This window comes from Opisthocomus hoazin, chromosome 8 (genome assembly GCF_030867145.1).
Source record: "Opisthocomus hoazin isolate bOpiHoa1 chromosome 8, bOpiHoa1.hap1, whole genome shotgun sequence".
Taxonomy (NCBI): domain Eukaryota; kingdom Metazoa; phylum Chordata; class Aves; order Opisthocomiformes; family Opisthocomidae; genus Opisthocomus; species Opisthocomus hoazin.
This window is the reverse complement of record NC_134421.1, coordinates 67,965,808-67,984,808: the sequence shown is the minus strand read 5'-3', so window position 1 is coordinate 67,984,808 and position 19,001 is coordinate 67,965,808. Positions and strand designations below refer to the sequence as shown.

Sequence of the window (19,001 nt, the reverse complement as noted above, 5' to 3'; positions counted from 1 at the left end):
TTCAAATTGATTATTTTTGTACCCTTTCATGTGGAATTAATGCAGGTTCTGTTATTATAAAATCATTTAAAATAAGGTGCCATGATTATAAAATCATTTTAAAAAGCTTTATTAGTTTTGCAGCACATATAAAACTTCCCTACTATAATGTTCATAATTTTTAGGATAAAGATACAGTTGATGAATATAACACATATCTTAAATAAAGGTTTGTAACTCCGGTGTACATACAGTACACCTGGATGGGTGCTTAAACAACCCAAGTGTGTGGTTTTCAATTTTTTATTCAAATCTAGTTGCCCTGTTGGCACCGTTATTGTAGTGGTCTGAGCACAGAGCAGTTCAATGCCTGAACCCTGATCTCAGCAACAGTGTTTTGTAAGTATGTGTTTGCAAGGAAGACATGGAAGAAGATCTTGCCTTAGCATGTCCACCACCCAGTGCCATTCACTTGACTGTGTAGTTCAAGGAGATTTGTGATGGGAGAAGGGTATTTCTGAACTGTTGTGTGTCAGCCGGGCTTACCCATGTGGTGTGAAGTTTCTGAGTCTGTGGTTAGACTCCTGAACAAGTGAATTGATTTTGACTGCTCGTAGTGCCCGGAGATTATGCTGCTTCTTGGAGAGATACATTGGTACTAAGCCCATCTGATAATTAGGTCACCCTTAAGCAGGCTTCCAAACACAAGTTGGAGCCAAAAATAGGAAACTGGGCATGCATTTTTGACCTATATTTGTATTTTTAATAGCGCTTCAAAGTGTCTTAAATGACTAAAGAAGAGAAGAGTAGGAATTGTGGCTAAAAATCTCCCAGAGTCCCGGTACAGTAAAAGGCGACGTGAAGGGTGATGAATTCCCACAGAGCCTCCCTGGAACAGCTCTGTCTCTCCCTCGTCTCCTCATTTGCAAAAAAGAGCCAGCGATAACCTGAAGGATGCCGATGGCACCAAACAGGCCATCAATTAACTGGAATGACCTGTTTGAGTATTTGCCCCTTGAAATGTAACAGCTCTTTGTATATTCTCCTAGCAAATTGGTTTCCGAACAGGTTTGTATCAGTTCAGCGTGCAGGATCCTGGGGAAGCTGAGCGGCTGGGCTTAGGGTGGGCAAACCCGCTCAGTGGAGAAGCGCGAGGCTGCCCGACGACTGCAGAAAGAGACTTTTTGCGAAAGCCTCTTGCCTCTTTTTTAGAATGAACGTTACCAATTTATGAATTTCTGGCACGGAAATCTCTGGCTGTTTCCTCAGCATTCCATAAATACCAAAGTCGTATGCTGAAGGACAGAAACGCGTGCGTATTTTTCAGTGAAGCATTGTGCTAGTTAATTCTTTAGGTTTTTTTAGGAAACAGTGTACAGTACTAAACCATGGATTAGCAGGATCTAATTCAACAGGAGGCATGTTTGATTTTTAACCATTAGTACATTGTCATCTTCCTAAAGTATTAAATCCGTTGCCTTAGCACATTTCAGGATTTGGTTTGCTTGCAGTGTCCAAACAACGCTTTTAATACATTGTATTTTATAAGTGTCTCTCTACCCCACTCTTAATCTCTGTTTCAAGCCACAAGAATCCCAGTTTGTAAAAAAGGCTATTTTTCTTTCGGTGGGAAGTACTACTTCAAGTTCATTTGGGCTTGTTTTCTACTAAAGAAACATGATGCTATCAGCTTGGCTACACAGGTAGATAGGTGAGCTTACATGCTATATATCTTACAAGAAGTTCCAGGCCCAGGAAATGCTGAAGGGCATGATGTTGGGGAAATAATGTAAATCTTAGCAAAAATCATGCACTTGAAGGAGCTTTCAACTATTTAAGGTTTACTACTGCCAGCACTGCTCCTTCAGCGCTGCTGAATTGTGTGCGTGTCCGTGGATACTCATGGTCTGTTTTCCTAAGGGGGAATAAATTGTGGAACATAATGGGAATTAGAGTTTATGAAGGTCTTTAACCTAATTGTTTCAGCCTTGTCTGAAAAGAGCTAGCTGTTGGAATATGGGGCCGCTGATTTATTTTATGCATTGGCCAAACAAAAATGTCTCCAACAACTGCATGAGTTTAAAACCAAATAAAATAAACCCTTGACCGCCTTTGCTGTTCACGGAAAAAAAATGTGCAATATGAATGAAAAGAACCAGTGCCACATTGAACTACGTATGACTTCACTAATGGTCTGCAAAGGACCTGGCTGAGTAATTTTGCGTGAGACAAGATAATCCTCGAGTTCTGTGGCTTCCAGAGGTCAATGGCTGTATCTTGTGGTGTGCTGTTACAGTGAGGCTGTGCTTGCACAGCCCGCGAAAAATCCCTTCTTCCATGGAAAATATTATTCATGCACTTTCTAGACTCATAACTCCTTTACCTACATACTGAAGTTTTTAATATATAGTTTATCATCTCATCTCCATTCTAAAATACCATGGATAGGACTCCTGAGTGTCTGAAGTAAACAAATCTAGGCACAGCTTGCAGCAGTGCAAAGACAAACGCCTCCTAAGGACTACTTACCTGTTTCTGAGACAGGTGTATCAGAGAGGTGAAAAAGAAGATGAATCAGGCCATCCTCTCCCCAGTACTAGAATTTGAATTGCCATATATATGCACTCTTGCAACAAAAACATTGCTTACCTTGAACTATATAGGCTTGGACTCTACTGACTTTTTTTTATGGAGAGATGCTACTGCTTGTTGTTGGTTTTTACTTAGTGGTGAAAGTATCTCAAAGATGTTGCAGCCACATGGGGGTGGTGTGAAGGAGCCTTTACTCCGGGCAGGAGATCCTGGCCTGAAGTAGAGCCGTATTGATTCTAGATCAGAAACTCTTTGGAAAGTGATTTAGAGGCAGTTGTATGCTGTATGGCTCCACTTGGAGGTCATTTCAACACTAGGGCATGAGTCCCTGAACAGTAGCTCGCTCCAGATTGTGTGAGATAGCAGTAATAAAGATGGGAGCACAGCTGGAAGGTCTCTGTAGAAATGTTAATGCTCTGGCTTTGATGTGAACTCAGTGGTGCTTCGGTGAACACAGGCCACAGCCCTTGGCCCCACTGAGTAAAACAGAGTCATAAATTCTCAGTAATTATTCTTTGTTTTCTTCTTATTGTGGGGCTTCGGTTTGGTTTGATTTCAGTTCGAGGTACAGTTGGAAATATCTAATGGGCACTATGAAGTTTAACTCAAGCCAGTCCACTGTGCCTTACTACTCTCTTCCCCAGCCTCTCTTGAAAGTCCGTCCCACCCAAAGCCAAAAGCAATTTATCGTTGTGGTCTGCTGGGAAGAATGCATGATATGTTGCAGGCACAGTGCTGGAAAAGGATGTGTAACTTGTAGTTTACACTAGAGGTGGATGTCTTCACTGAGCAACACATTTCAACAAGACAGAAGCATCAGTATGGAATTGTTCCAGAATATTAACTTGCTTTTCACTCTCTCTCTCTCTCTCCATCTTCCTAATCTCACAGAAAATGTACCCTTAAACACAATAACCTGGATTCACAAAGATATGCCCCGTGAATAAACCTTTGTTTCCTAAAATACCTTGTGTTGTATAGATAGGTTTGGAGGAAACGTATGGTACGTGAGACCAGAAAACTACAAAAATAACCAGCTGATAGGTTTGCCTGCCATACCTGTAGTACTTTTCTGTGCTCTGTTTTCTCCTCCTGTTCTGCACTGCTGTGGAAGGTCCTTGTAATTTCAAAGCAAAGAGAAATGTCAAGTTAGGCTTTAACATAAATGACATAAGTGATTAAGATAAATGACCTTGATTTTCACTTGTCCCCAGCTCCCAGAGCTTCCTGAGCTCTCAAAGACCAATGCACTACTGAAGAGTATGGATTTGTGAGTCTGAAGTTAGTCTCAGTTCTTCAAGACCTTGGCTTCTTCTGAATTTGCAAAGAATTTAGATGAATTGATTCACATCCCTGTTTTCTTTTTTTTCTTGAATAAGTGAATGTACTCAAAGGACTTTGTAAAATACAAAGCTGTTTTCAGAAAGCCAGCTTCAGCCAGAAGGATCGCCATGGGGAGAGACTCCTCTCCTCCTCTCCCTCTCCCGCTCTGTCTTGCGTCGTCTCATTTGCACGTGCATGCACACAGACACACAGAAGCGACCAGGTGTGGAGTGGATGCTGCTCTCCCCTCCTCCTTTCCTTACTGGTGCTGCTCTTTTCCTGTACCCTGAAAAGATATGGACAGTCCTTGATCGGAATTGTTCGCCTGTGAGTAATGAAGTAGTAGAGGGACGCTGACTTCCTTGAGAAAGGCTGTGATGTTAGTAGATGTCTTTCCTTACTGTCATTCTTGTTTCCCCCGACTCTTTCTTGCTCTCTTGCTTTTCTGGTGCTCTTTCCCTGGAGTGTGTCTGTCACTTCTATTTTATTCTATCCAGGCATAGGCAGAGCACTTCAACTTACTAGAATCTTCCTTTTTGACATGTCAGACAGCAGTTCCAAGATACCAGAAAATAAGCAAGTTTTTACTTCTCTCTCCCTCCAAATGGCAATGTCTTTGTCAGAGGACCTTGTGGAGAATTAACCTTCTCAGACTAGGAAAATCCACCTCTCCTTTGCCAAAAATTACCCCAGGAAACAGAACCAGTGCATGCTGGTGCTGTGTTAGTGAATGGGAGAGACCACTGGTTTGTGCAAGGGTGAATACTCGGATTGGCTGGAGATCACCGCAAAGGGCAGACAATTTAATGCCAATCACATGCGTTAGTTAGATTAGAATACTGATGAGCCCTTTTGAAAGGCCAACTGCATCTTCCTTCAGCAAAAATATTAAAATGCCCCCCTTCCCCCCACCTCCCCCTCCCCGGATTCTCCACAAGAATAAATTAAAACTTGGAGGTGTGGTTATTATCACAGAATAATTAGACCCCATGGGATTAGAGACACTCAGCGTTTGTTAATGCCCCTGGGTTGTGATTATCTAATAATGATGATGCCTCTGTCATCGCTTAATTATTCTTCCCCTTTAAAATGTTCCTTATGCAGTCAGAGCCTGTTGAGAAACGCAGACAGAAACACAACTGCAGATTCCTGAGAGCAGTGTCACATGGGCGCTGTGATTGACTTACCCACTTCTCTCCCACGCCCATGTTTATAATCCTCATTTCATGAGCTCCGTCGTTACTCTACGTGAATCGCTCCACTTTTCCGTAGGAGACATTTAATTCACGTGTTTAGGAGGAAAGGTTTTGGCCTCCATTTCTTTAAAACAACCAGTTGTTAGTGCTACGTAAAGAGAATACACCTTAATCACTTGATCTTAAGTATGTAAGATCAGATCTGGACAGAATCCCACATAACACCAGACTGGTGGTGCAGATTCCCCGCTACCTAAGAACCTCCTGCAGTTGGGTGCCTGTCTTCTCTGTTTAAGAGAGTACCACAACCAAAAGAAGATGCTGTAAATCAGACCACAGAATCACAGAATGGTCGGGGTTGGAAGGGACCTCTGTGGGTCATCTAGTCCAACCCCCCTGCCAAAGCAGGGTCACCCAGAACAGGCTGCACAGGACCGTGTCCAGGCAGGTCTTGAATATCTCCAGAGAAGGAGACTTCACAACCTCCCTGGGCAGCCTGTTCCAGTGCTCCGTCACCCTCAGAGGGAAGAAGTTCTTCCTCATGTTCAGATGGAACTTCTTGTGCTTCAGTTTGTGCCCATTGCGCCTTGTCCTGTCACTGGGCACCACTGAAAAGAGTCTGGCCCCATCCTCCTGACACCCACCCTTGAGATATTTATAAGCATTTATTAGGTCCCCTTGCAGCCTTCTCTTCTTCAGGCTGAACAAGCCCAGCTCCCTCAGCCTCTCCTCATAGGAGAGATGCTCCAGTCCCCTCATCATCCTCGTAGCTCTCCTCTGGACTCTCTCCAGTAGCTCCTCATCTTTCTTGAAGTGGGGAGCCCAGAACTGGACACAGTACTCCAGATGGGGCCTCACTAGGGCAGTGTAGAGGGGAAGGAGAACCTCCCTCTATCTGCTGGCCATAGTCCTCTTGATGCACCCCAGGATCCCATTAGCTTTCCTGGCAGCCAGGGCACACTGCTGGCTCATGGTTAACCTGTTGTCCACCAGGACACCCAGGTCCCTCTCCACAGAGCTGCTCTCCAGCAGGTCCACCCCAAGCCTGTACTGATGCATGGGGTTGTTCCTCCCCAGGTGCAGGCCCCTGCATTTGCCCGTGTTGAATCTCATCAGGTTCCTCTCTGCCCAACTCTCCAGCCTGTCCAGGTCACGCTGAATGGCAGCCCAGCCTTCTGGTGTATCTACCACACCTCCCAGTTTGGTGTCATCAGCAAACTTGCTGAGGGTACGTTCTAACTCTTCATCCAGGTCATTGATGAAGAATTTAAACAAGACTGGGCCCAGTACTGACCCTATAGCTGGAACAGCTATTGTTCCAACAAAAGTTGGAAACTTTGCATAGACTTTCTCCAACACAACTAAACTTTGTCCAATGTTGTTAGCCTTTCATTCAGGCCTGCAGGTATTCATCTTGGTTAGATACTACAGTTTGCAAGACAGTGTTCCAAACATCGCTGGGTTTTGCAGCTAAAGATTAGAAAGAAAACAGAGAAAGCAGCCTTAATCTGGTTATCTTTAAATCCAGTGTTGTCTCTTAGCTTTATTATCCCTCTTCTACTAACAAAGGGACAATGGAATGTTCTGTTGGCCCAAGAGATTTTGAGTAGTAAACAAAGATTTTAAATTCAACTTGCTAAAATTAGAGATTTCTACTTTGGGTTTAATATTTCTTTTCCTTTTGTCCCCAACTCTTGAAATTTTTTTTTCTATGTCACTGACTGGGGAGGTGCTAGAAGTATTAAAATAATTTTTATTTTTTTTACTGCATTTACTTTCTTTGCCTAATTTCTTTATATCCTCTCTTTCCATTTTTCTATTATGATTTTATTTTCTGTTATACATTGCTAAATCTAAAGGAAACTAAGGAATCTAAAATCTCAAGGAATCATCCAAGGTCAGGACCTCTTTTTGTTAGATGTAGATCTAGCCCTGGACAAAGTAGTGGTGGCAGACTAGAACCAGAAGCACAGCCAAGAGTGAAGTGGCATACTCGGTGTCAACGTCTATTCTTGTCAACAGATCCAAGAACAGAAGCCAGATCTCCTGTTCAGTTTTCTGCTAACACATCTTCATTCTTAAGCTTTCTGGCATTCTGACTCAGTGTCACCTGTTTTCTACTTTTCCACTACACCATTCTGTTCTTCATAGGTTCATGGAATAATCAAGGTTGGAAGGTCCCACAGGAGGTCTGCAGTCCAACCCCCTGCTCAAAGCAGGGTCAGGTGTGAGGTGAGATCAGGTTGCTCAGGGCTTGATCCAGTCAAGTCTTGAAAACCTCCAAGGACATGCATGGACTGGACAGTTTGGGTAACCCATTCCAGTGCTTAACAGTCCTCATAGTACAAACGTTTTTGCTTCTATTTGGACTGAACCTCTCTTGTTTGAATTTACCTATCATCCTCCCACCGTGCATTACTGCTCTGTCTAGCTGATGACCTCCTCATAAGTACTGGGGGGATGTTTAGGTCCACCTGAAGCCATATCTTCTCCAGCTTGAAAAAGCTCAGCTTGTTACAGGATGAGTGCTCCAGACCCTGGCCGTCTTTCTGGCCTTCCACTGAACTCCATCCAGCTAATGAATGCTTTCCTTGCAATGAGGAGCCCAAATCTGGAGGTGGTATTTACATATCATCTAGCAAGTGCTGAGTAAAGAGGAAAAATCACCTGGGCCTCCTGGCTCTTCTCCTGTTCCAGCAGCCCAGGATGCTGTTGGCTTTCTTTGTTGCCAGGACACGTTGCTGGCTCATGGTCATCTCCCACCAGGACCCCCCCAGGTCCTTCTGAGCAGAGCTGCTCCCCAGTCCATCCATCCCCAGCCTGTGTTGACTGAAGGGGATTATTCCTTCCCAGGTGCAGGCCAACTCTGCCCATCTGTGTCCCTCTGAATGGCAGCCATTTAGTCAGGAGCAGATGAAGTCAGATCTATATTTTGTCTGCAAATTCTCATGCTTAAAGTCAGATACTGAACCTTAAATTTTGTGGGTGATACAGATCCCTGGTACGCTACGATGCCGTCTTAACTGGAGCAAAATACTTTGAGTTGTTTAAACTCTCCATTAAGTAAAGCAACAAGAACAAAGTTGTGGTTCACAGCCGAGCAGTGTGGTTTCTTTTTAACACGTGCCCATCCTCTACAACTGACTGAGCAGGATGTGACCAGAGCACAGACCCCCAGGTAGCTGATGCTCCCCGTCGTGCCCTGCGTTCAGTGGTGACAGGCAGTTGTGTAATGTAACCGAGAGCTGCCTGAAGGAAAGCTGTCAGCAGGGCTGACGTGGTTATCGTTGGGAATGTCTATGTGGAAAGCCCCAGCATAGTTAAGCTGGTCTTGGAGCTGCCATGAAGCCCTGCAGCACCAGAAAGCTGGTTCTGCACCAGAAACGTTAGTTGCTCTTCACATGGATGGTGTGGGTGAAGGTCCACAGCGACCCTCCATGCAGGCAAAGAGCTGGAGCTGCCCTTGCTTTTCTTTGCCCGTTCTCTCCTATTTTGGTCCTAAAACCAAAATAAGATTTTCAAAAAGAAACTTGACTTAAAAATCTTTGAAATGCCTCCCTGATATTCTTAATAGCTTAGTGCAGGACCTGTAATATGACTGTGTATCATTTCCAGACAGTATGCCAGTGCTGGAAGACGAGGAAGGGAACAGAACAGGGTGAAGAGGAGCAGAGAGAGTGCACAGCCTTCATATCACCACTCGTAAGGAAAATAGTGCCAAATTAGCATATATAGTATGGAGTTCCCAAGAGACCCCTTTTTTCTGTGCTATATGGCTTTGCTGAGAAGTCATTGGACTTCTTTATTACTTAGATATTTAGCAAAAAAAGTAAGGAAAGAATGGGGTCGACTACACACTGCAAATCACCTCTCTGCTAAATCATAGTGGTACTTGTGTGACTGGAACAGGTCGTTTTACTCAGAGCGACAGTGAGAGCCCAAAATTTGATGGAGGTGATCACATTCGACCTCCTGAGTTTGCACGACTTGACTTCGGTTCCTGCCTGCATGATGGAAGCAGACCCCTCGCTTGCAGATGGCCAGCTTGTTAACACAACGTGTGGCCAACAGGACGGGCAGGATCCATCCCCCAACACCTTTCCTCTCTTTACCCCATGCATCAGTACAGGCTTGGGGTGGACGTGCTGGAGAGCAGCTCTGCAGAGAGGGATCTGGGTGCCCTGGTGGACAACAGGTTAACCATGAGCCAGCAGTGTGCCCTGGCTACCAAGAAAGCCAATGGGATCCTGGGATGCATTAGGAGGAGCGTGGCCAGCAGGTAGAGGGAGGTTCTCCTTCCCCTCTACACTGCCCTGGTGAGGCCCCATCTAAAGTATCTGTGTCCAGTTCTGGGCTCCCCACTTCAAGAAAGATGAGGAGCTACTGGAGAGAGTCCAGAGGAGTGCTACGAGGATGATGAGGGGACTGGAACATCTCTCCTACAAGGAAAGGCTGAGGGAGCTGCGCTTGTTTAGCCTGAAGAAGAGAAGGCTGAGAGGGGACCTTATAAATGCTTACAAATATCTCAAGGGTGGGTGTCAGGAGGATGGGGCCAAGCCCTTTTCAGTGGTGCCCAGCGACAGGACAAGGGGCAATGGGCACAAACTGAGGCACAGGAAGTTCCGTCTGAACATGAGGAAGAACTTCTTCCCTCTGAGGGTGACGGAGCCCTGGAACAGGCTGCCCAGGGAGGTTGTGGAGTCTCCTTCTCTGGAGATATTGAAGACCTGCCTGGACAAGGTCCTCTACAGCCTGCTGTAGGTGACCCTGCTTTGGCAGGGGGGTTGGACTAGATGACCCACAGAGGTCCCTTCCAGCCCCTACCATTCTGTGATTCTGTGATTCTGTGAATGGCCTGCATCTACTGTCATTTACCATCTCAGTCAGCGGAAACAGGGGCACTTCCAGAGGGCGATTCAGCCCATCCTGAGCTAGAAATCTAGAGGTAGGTGTCTGAGTTGGAGGTCTCCTAACCTCAGAGACAGAATAGTTTTGACTAGACTAGCTTAAACTAACGACGAGGCTGCCAAAGGTGGGGAAGTTAATCCCATCCACAGAGTGCACAGCAAAGCCAAAGAAATATTTACACATCATTGCCTTTCCTAGACGCTGTTATCCTGAATCTGTTTCTCCAGCTGATGTGAATCCAGATGATGGAAATCATCATGACTCTGTGGACATAAGCTAGCCAAAAGAGTGGCCAGAATTTTTTATGGTAATACAAGTTGTTTTTCCAGGTTGGCGTAGTTTTTGGGAATTGTGTTGAAACGTTATTTAAATTAAAAGGGAAATGGCTCATTGCTAGTTTAGATTTCTATTAAAAAAATTTCTGACCTAAAAAGTGCTATAGCTTTTTACAGGCAGAAATGAAAGTGTTGAGGAGAACAGTTGAAAATTCCAGCTCCTTCCAGCCTTAAAAAATCTCCACGAATGCAACATTACCAGTTAAACACAAATATCTATACTGTGTAGGGCATCCACTCCAAATGAAAAAGTGTTCTCTGTATCAAAGAGAGCTCTGTTAAAGAACATATTAACCAAAGGCCAAGTCTCTTTATTCATAATGAAGCTGATGATAGCAAAATTCATCATCAATTCAATGGAGGAAAAATCATCAGTTCAATGGAGGAAGCACAGTAAGATCAAATGGCTGGGGTTGGGAGTGATTTGGGGGTGTGTTGAGGGAAGGCTGCGGCCATGCCCTTCTCTGTTTCACAGCTTCTTAATAGTATCATTTGTGTTATTTGAAGGTTTCTGGATGTTTATTAAAGTGGAGTTGAGTTTGGAAGAAAAGAGCAGGGCTGTGAGGCTGACAGAGAAATGTGGGAATAGAGGGGTCGATGAAGAAGAAGCAGTAAGGTCTCTAATAGTAAAATAACCATTTTTAACCTTCTCACCTCTTATGGGTGAAGATGCTGAAGTGTTCTGTAAAGTCTCTGTATGTGGTCTGGATGGAGAAGGCAGCAGGTGACCAGCATGCAGCGTATCTGCAGGAAACAGCAGATTTTTCTGCAGGTTACGGAACAACTCCTCACTCTTACAAGTCTAAACTGACCTCTTTATCCAATGCTGGGATATTATTTTCATGTCATAATAGAATTTTAAGGTCAGTGGGGAATACGGTGAACATCTTGTCCGAACTCTTGCAACAACAGCCAGAGGATTCAACCCCGTAACTCCTGCCAATAGTCTCCAATTGAGCCTCTTTGAAAAAGTTGTCAGCTTATTCCAATGACTGATGTTAGAGAGGAAAATGTTCCTTTGAGTAGACAAAATCTTATCTATCACATTCTGATGTTTATCCAGGGCTTAACATTGTGAGGGAATGATGAGTGCAGCTGGTAAAAAGCAGCTCTGTTCTTCACAAGCTATTGTACACTCTGCCATCATTCACCAGGCTGGAGCTCGGGTCTGCTGAATCTCTCCCCGTAGCTGCAGTATTAGCTAACTCACCTAATGCTGCCCCAGAAACATCTAGAGACCCTGGCATAGATAGGTTTTGAGGAGGTAAGGATGAAGTTCCCAGTATAAAGAGCAAAATAATACACCAAGTGTTGTGGATAGAGGGTGTGCGATAGAGAGCGACACCAGAAAATCAAGTCGTTTGCACATTTTTTTTGTGCGTTTTGGTTTTCCTGACTGTTGTGCCAAATACTGGTGCACCAGTAGGACGAAGAGGGCAGTTCCTGGTGGCATGGGGCTCTGTACGTCCAGCTGCCTGAGTACCGGGAGGCAGATGCCTACTGCTTATTAAGCAGCACGATGAAGCGATTCGACTCACAACAGCGATGTTCTGATGTGGAGGACGGAGAGAATTGTGAAATGCTTTAATTTATTTGGTGGCAGGGGAACATGATTAAAACCAATTTATAAATTCAATAGGTACCCAGTCTGTTTCTGTCATCTGGACAACTAAATGCCGTAAATACAGAACAACGCTATTCCGACAGTGAATTATAATTCCTTTGCCATTACTCTGAGCAGCTGTAGAGCCCAAGAGCTTTGCTGACACGAAGGAGTTATACAGGTTGCCCCAAAGTACTGCAGTCATCTGCTGCTACCGCAAGGCATGAGATTTTTCTTTTCTCCCTTTGGTTTAATATATGTTACAATTTTTTAGTTGAAAGAAACTAGAAATGGCCAAAGGACAGGAGAAGCATAGTCCTTGTCTTTAGATGGATTCCAGGATAGATGGATTTGAAGATATTCTGGGAGCACATGGGGTAAAAACTTTCAGCTGGCCTCAGCCTCCACACGTGGCTTGTAGGACCTCCTTTCAACTTTTGTTTCATCTGCCTTTAAGTTTCTGGGGAACGAGGAATACCATTGCTTCATCTGCTGGTTTTGTCCAGCATTTTGTGAGAAGTGTTCACCTCTCTTAGTGTCTTGGCCCTTTTATTGCCCCTTTATGATAGCATTTTAGCTCATCGCTGTCTTCATCTTCGTTTCATACAAGCAGGTCTCAGTCAAAGAGAAGGAGATAACCAGTGCAGAGTCTCTCAGGAAACCTCACCCAGCAAGGTGCTGGATCTGTCCTTTACAAGTGCCCTAACAACAGGAGCTCCCTTCATTTCTGTTCACCCAATGTTCAGTCAGATAATGGAAACCACACAATTTGTTCAGTTTCTTGCTCCTCAAAGAAATAATAAGCCAAAGAGGAAAAAGCATTGTCCCAGTATATCTGTGAGACAGATCACTGCTGAGCAGAAGAAATGGCCACAGCAACAAAACACTGATTTCTAAGGTGCTTCAGTGCTCCAGCTAGTATTGTACATTGATTGTACGCCAAGTCAGTATTTAGACAAACTAGATAATCTACATTGCAACTTCAGAAGAGAGAATCCCTGAGGCACCTGCTCTGTGTTTGTCTGGTAGAATAGAGAAACCCAATATGAATAAAAGCACAAGGGTGTGTAGTGACAGGACAAGGGGGAATGGCTGTAAACTAAAAGAGGGCAGATTTAGATTAGATATTAGGAAGAAATTCTTCACCATGAGGGTGGTGAGGCCCTGGCACAGGTTGCCCAGAGAAGCTGTGGACGCCCCCTCCCTGGAAGTGTTTAAGGCCAGGTTGGATGGAGCTCTGAGCAACCTGGTCTACTGGAAGTTGTCCCTGCTCATGGCAGGGGGCTTGGAACCAGATGATCTTTAAGGTCTCTTCCAACCCAAACAATTCTATGATTCTATGATTCTAAAAGAAAAAAAGGGATGTTGGCCCCGGATACTGGCCGTCCCTGAAGCACGCGTTTGAGCAGTGAGACTGTGAGAATAGCCACCACTACGCACTCTGTGGGCTGCCCAAGAGGAGAGGGTTTAGTCAGGTTTTTCTGCCGTCTCCAACAGATGTGTTGACAGTCCATGAGCGTATGGCTCTCATTTGCAGGAGTTATTTGCCCCCAAGAGCTTTAATGTAATTTTCAGGCAGCTTCCTAGCCCCCATTTCTCTCATTTTCTTAAATACATGTCTTTCCTCAAGAGAAAAGGATAATAATCCTCTGAAACAGAAATAGATGGAATTCAGCCCAGTCAAAGCCAATCAGATCCTTCAGATTTGAGGTTTATATGCTTCATTTAAATGATCTGCTAATAAACATGAAGAGAAACATGGAGCAGTGTGGGTCACAGGGAATTCACTGATATTCATTCAGTTTGATTTTTTTCTCTCTTCTCTGTTGGTACCCACATTATCTGACAAAAGTGGTTTTTCACTTGTTTTTTTATTTCTTTTTTTTTAATTAAAGACATTATTGGCTTTTATTGTTGTGTGGAATAGAGATTGAATAATCAAAGCTGCTTCTATCTGCAACATATAAAATTATTCAAGTTAACATTGCAGGTGGTAGGGAAGTAGGGACAAAGAACGCCTCATGGAGTCTGGAAGTCTCTCCTCATCTGCACCAGGAGAGTCTTTGGTATTTTGAGGCCCCATGAGTGTGAAGGCTTGGTTTTGGTGGGTTTGTTGGTTAGAGCTTTGAGGTGTGCCCACAGAGTAAAAAAATTGCCTCCTACTTTCTGTACTGGATTCTGCCAGCTGTAGAGACTTCACTTTCTTGAGGGTTCACTGAGTAATCGGATGTGTTTGGCAGCTCAAAAGAGCATCAAGATAAAAGTGATCTTAACCGTTTAATAGCTAGGTGATGAATAGGAGCAAAAAAACATGGTGTAAACATAATGTGCCTCTGGTATATCATCAACAAAACTGACTTTAAATGTTCACTTTTCAGAAGATCATGCAACTTGTTAAAGGAAAAGAAAGAAAGTCTTTATGATTGATGCAGTAAAGTAGGGCTCAGGAGACAAGCTAAAAACCTAATTGCTTCCGCAGCTTTTATGGGTGTGATTCATCTGGTGTAACTTTACCTACCTGTAAGTTAAATGTTTAGTCTACACTGGTTATTCAAAGCCCTGCTATGAGAGAGACACAGATTTCTAGCTCATCCAACCTATCCTAAATGATAGCTCTTTTCTAAGGTGCTTTGTTACTTTCTTATGTCAAGAGACCAAGTCTCTTTCTCCTCCTAAGCGTGTAGTTTAGGTGGTTTCATCTCATCCGCCTTCATCATTCCCTTGGCATTGTAGCAGCCAGGACCTTTTCTCCACCTGAGCCTCAGCCTTGCGTCTGGCAGAGTTTTTGGGGAAGCGTATAGTATCATTTATGGGCTGCATATGCGTGACTAGTTATGTGCAAAAGCCAGGCTAAAAGCTTGCAATAAAATGGAGAACAGTTATATTTTGTATTGGGGTGGTCATTCTTCTTTTTGTAAACCTCAAGGCTTTAAATGATGTTCGTACGGCGTCCTAAAGCAGAGCATTAATGGCATAGTGTCTAACTTAGAATAATTAACATTTCTGCTAGAACAACTGGGGCCCAAAACAGAAAGCTCGTGTATAACAAAATTGCAATAAGTATTTCTATTTCTTTTTCAACGATAGAGTTTAAAATGTGATAAAATCTCAGTAGCCTAGTTAGCTGATCAGCCTGGCTTGCTCGGTTGGTTGACAAACTTTTGAGAAAGTGACGGATCTCGTACTGGCTGTTTCTGTATGATGTTTGCAAATAATAGCACAGTGCTAAATGCTGTGATCCAGTCTTTGCAGTTCAAGGCTTACCAACACTTTCCATGAACAAACATTAATAATGTCTTGAACAAGGTTGATCTGTTGGTCTCGTTTTCTTTTTATCTTTTTCTTGGAAGTAGCCCTGTTGTTGAGCTCAGCATTATTGAAAGTTGTTCTGTGATCAACTAAAATAAGCAAACTGTGGCCTTAATTTTGCCTTGCTTTTCTGTTTCCTTTCAGTGGCTGCATCAACTGCTAATTCCACAGCTGGTGCGGCCATGAATTCTTTGACTTCTCTGGGTACTCTCCAAGGATTGGCTGGAGCCACTGTTGGACTGAATAATATTAATGCACTAGCAGGTACCGTAAACAGTGAGTATTTATTGCTGTGGTGGACAGCCTTCCCCAATAATCATGCCACAAAAACTATCAATTGTAAAGTGATGATATGATCATTTTTAATCTATATACAAAATAAGGGGGTCAAGTTGATCTAGTTCCATTCACGGTACATATGCAGTTCTGGAGTCTTTTGGTTTCACGTAGTTTGCTCTGCAAAGTGAAGTCCCTTGGGTCCCTGCGCAAAGACTCCTTTTCTTGCAGGGCGTATGGAAGGTAAAAAGAAATGTCACCGGGGATTTGGGTTAGCTAGGTTATAGGAGAGGCTCCTTTTTCATCTAGGGAGTCTGACAACAGGTTTATTCCCCCCAGTGTACAAAACCTCACTCAGAAATTTAGTGATAAGAAAGGTGTTTGCCACAGTGGCAGTCCTTTTAAAATGTCTGTAGGAATGATCAAATTGACTTGAGAGCAACATACTTTAAAAAGGAAAGCAAGTCTTTGGCTTTTAATTGGCAAGTGTAAGAGAATGATGCAGTCAGTCATTTGTAATACCAGCGCATGCACATCTGTCGTACGACATGATAAACAAACCCAGGCATCTCCAGCTAGGTAGATGCTGGTAGTTGTTAGAACATTCTTCCTTGTTCTTAGCCTTGGTCAAGATTTTCCTGAAGAAGAAGGATTTTTTTTACTCTTTCTGCTATGATGACTTCACCTTTGCCTGCAATGGAAGAGATTTGCCCAGCTGCATTTTCCCCCTCCCGTTTTTTTAGCTGCTGTTGCTCCTTGCATTTGCTTTTGCAATGCAAGGAATCTATTTGGTCATTGCCAGTCCATGACCCGTCATGATGTACCCCCAGGAATGGATGTCCTCCTCAGTATCTCTTGCTCACTCTGATGCTCTGCATGATGTCCTTTTTGTTACTGTTACTTGGCTGCTCACCCAGTCTTTTTGTTCTGTGATCTCTGGTTGTCTCTGTTGGGAGTTGGGAAGGAAGGGGGCTAATGGATGTCCATGTAGCAATGTTGAGTGGTTGCATGGGGTCTTGTGTAAAACAGGTCTTGCTTCTGGCAAGGACATGCGTATTTCACACAAACAACCTCATAGTAAATATGACTCAAGAACAACTTAAGAAAAGTAAATATTAGGACCCAAAATATAAGCTGTTAGTGTCCTTTCTTATTGTTACATTAGTATTAAAGCAAGCCACTGAAAATGGCATGCATGAAAAGCTAGCTTACCTCCTCTCATAGTATGAGCTCTCATAGTAACAGAGCGACCCTGTCATAACTAAGAAAGCATTAAATGTCCTTTCCTGATAAACAGCCATTGTGCTTTACTTCATTTATAAGAAGTCACAATGTCAAGAGCAGAGTTTGGCATCCCACTCCTTCCCTCCCACAAGCACTAAGAACCCCGGCACACTGGAGCACTCCAAGATAACGTCCCCTTCATAAAGACCGAGCAAGAATGAATCGCCTGTGAGCTCTTGACTTTGCGTGGGAACCCTTCTGTTGCACACTTTTTAATGCTGCTTGCTAAGCTACAGGCAAAGAGGTTACATTTCCTCAGCAAGTATTTTGAGGTGATGTGTGTGCAAACTTATCTGCATGTGTCATTTGAAGTGTTAATGACGTATTCACAGCCTAGTACCAAATTTCAGCTTGTTTTAAGCCACCATTATTTCCATGGACTTGTTCCAACAGTGGCTTCAGTCCCAAGTCTTCTTCATGGATGTTTTTATGGACACAGAGAGTGTACGTGCCTAGCATATCTGTATGTGTATAGCACTTACAAAATGTATGTGGATATGTCTGTCTGTGTATATACATACATGGGAGAGATCTAAGGAGGGGGAACTGCCTCCCCACAACACAGCCCGGTGTTGTGGCACTGTTTCTCTCAAAAGGGTGACACTGATTATCAGTTTCAGGTACTTCTGTTGCTAATGGTAGGAAAGCATTGTTCAAATTACAGCCACCTCCCCTATCTATTTTAATGATGAACCCACGCTTTTCCTAGTGACCATGTCTGATCCAGTCATTCACACGCAAACCTGCCTGGGAGTTTGCCTTTGGGGCACCTCAGGTTCAGTGAGTCTGATGTTTCACACTATGCCATGGTCATAAGCACTCCAGTAAAAACATTCACACGTCATTTGGTCTTGGAGATTCCTGAAGTAATTGTGCAGAGAAGTTGGAATTGAATGACATGTTTCTAATTGGGGAATTAACAAGAGCAATCCAAAGCACAAGTCAAGCAGAGCTTAACCCAGAAATTAATCAGAAGATGGCACTGGGCTTGGGCATTGATTTACCCAGAGGTGTTGGAAGAGGTAGTCTTCTGTTGAAGACGTGTCTTGCTCTGTATGTGAGAATAACAAGGAGAATGTCTTCCAGGCTGAGCTCACAAGGAGACTTTTATCTGTTTTCTGGGTCCATGAAAAAGAAACTGGGCTGTGGGGACTGATAGTGCTGTCATTGTAGAGAGAGGTGTTGTAGAAAGATGTCTGGAGGCCTTAAAAATTGAAGAAAATAGAGTGTGGTATGTTTTACTGTCTCCAAGGGTTTATCAACAGTTGTACGTACATTTGGGGATTCACCTAATCTTCCCTCAGTTGTGATTGAAGCATCTAAAACCTTAAATGACAGAACAGTAGACTGTCTCCTTTGTGCGTGTAAATTTAAATAATGTAACTAACAAAAAGAATTATGAATAACAAGGAAAAACTAATAGAGAGGAAGAGATTCTTTGCATTAAGAAAGAACACCATGGGTTCAGGATGCTGGACAGGTATGACATAATATTTGTGTGTGAGCCCAGGGCAGTCACTCGGCCTTTCTGCCCCCATGTTTGTGTCTGTAAAATGGAGATAAAACTATTCACAACAGATTTGAATGTGATTGGAGAGCACTTTTAAGAGGCCTTTAGACTTGCCAAGCATTGTCACTTCTGTACGGTGTAAAGTAACTCGAAAAAGTGGAAGGCCGTAGATGAGAGACTCCAGAGGTTGTTTCACAGAAGTGCTGAAGGGGCCAGAGTTCAGTATCAGAGGGAGGTGCGTTGGTAGAGATGGCAGAGATGCGTAACTGCAGCTGGACCTTGTAAACTTCATAAAAATGTGAAAAGAGAGAATAGAAAAAATATCGAGAGCTTTCTGCAGGTCTGCAGCAGTGCCCTTCCCCGGAGCAGCGCGGGGAGCCAGGGCTGCCTGGCTGTTTGCTCATCCGCAAGCGTTTGGTGGAAGGGGCTAGTGAGCCTGGGTGGAAGGAGGGGGAGGATGCTGCCCACTGCAGCACAAAGCATGTTTATCGAACAGGCTGATGACTCACAAAAGATAACATGTTATCCTAATGCTTCCTCTATTATCAAGTTATTTCAACACTCTAATAAAAGGAGAGAGACAAGCTCCTTTATCAGCAGCCTTTACTTTAACCAGTGCTGTGTATACACCCATGCGAGCAGTGACACAAACCGAAGTACAAAAATGTCAGAGCAGGTTAAGGTCA

The 19,001-nt window shown here is 43.7% G+C and overlaps 1 protein-coding gene across 17 annotated transcripts in view; it reads left to right on the top strand.

The window, feature by feature from the left end:
- CELF2 (CUGBP Elav-like family member 2) overlaps window positions 1–19,001 on the top strand; it is a 571,124-nt gene that overhangs the window by 535,752 nt on the left and 16,371 nt on the right. For 13 of the 17 annotated variants that reach the window (XM_075428972.1, XM_075428969.1, XM_075428973.1 and 10 more), the window contains one exon: window positions 15,390–15,521. In XM_075428972.1, the coding sequence (XP_075285087.1) occupies window positions 15,390–15,521 (132 nt within the window). The remainder of the gene's footprint in view (window positions 1–15,389; window positions 15,522–19,001) is intronic. The other 4 variants (XM_075428968.1, XM_075428971.1, XM_075428964.1 and 1 more) reach the window with 1 other exon arrangement.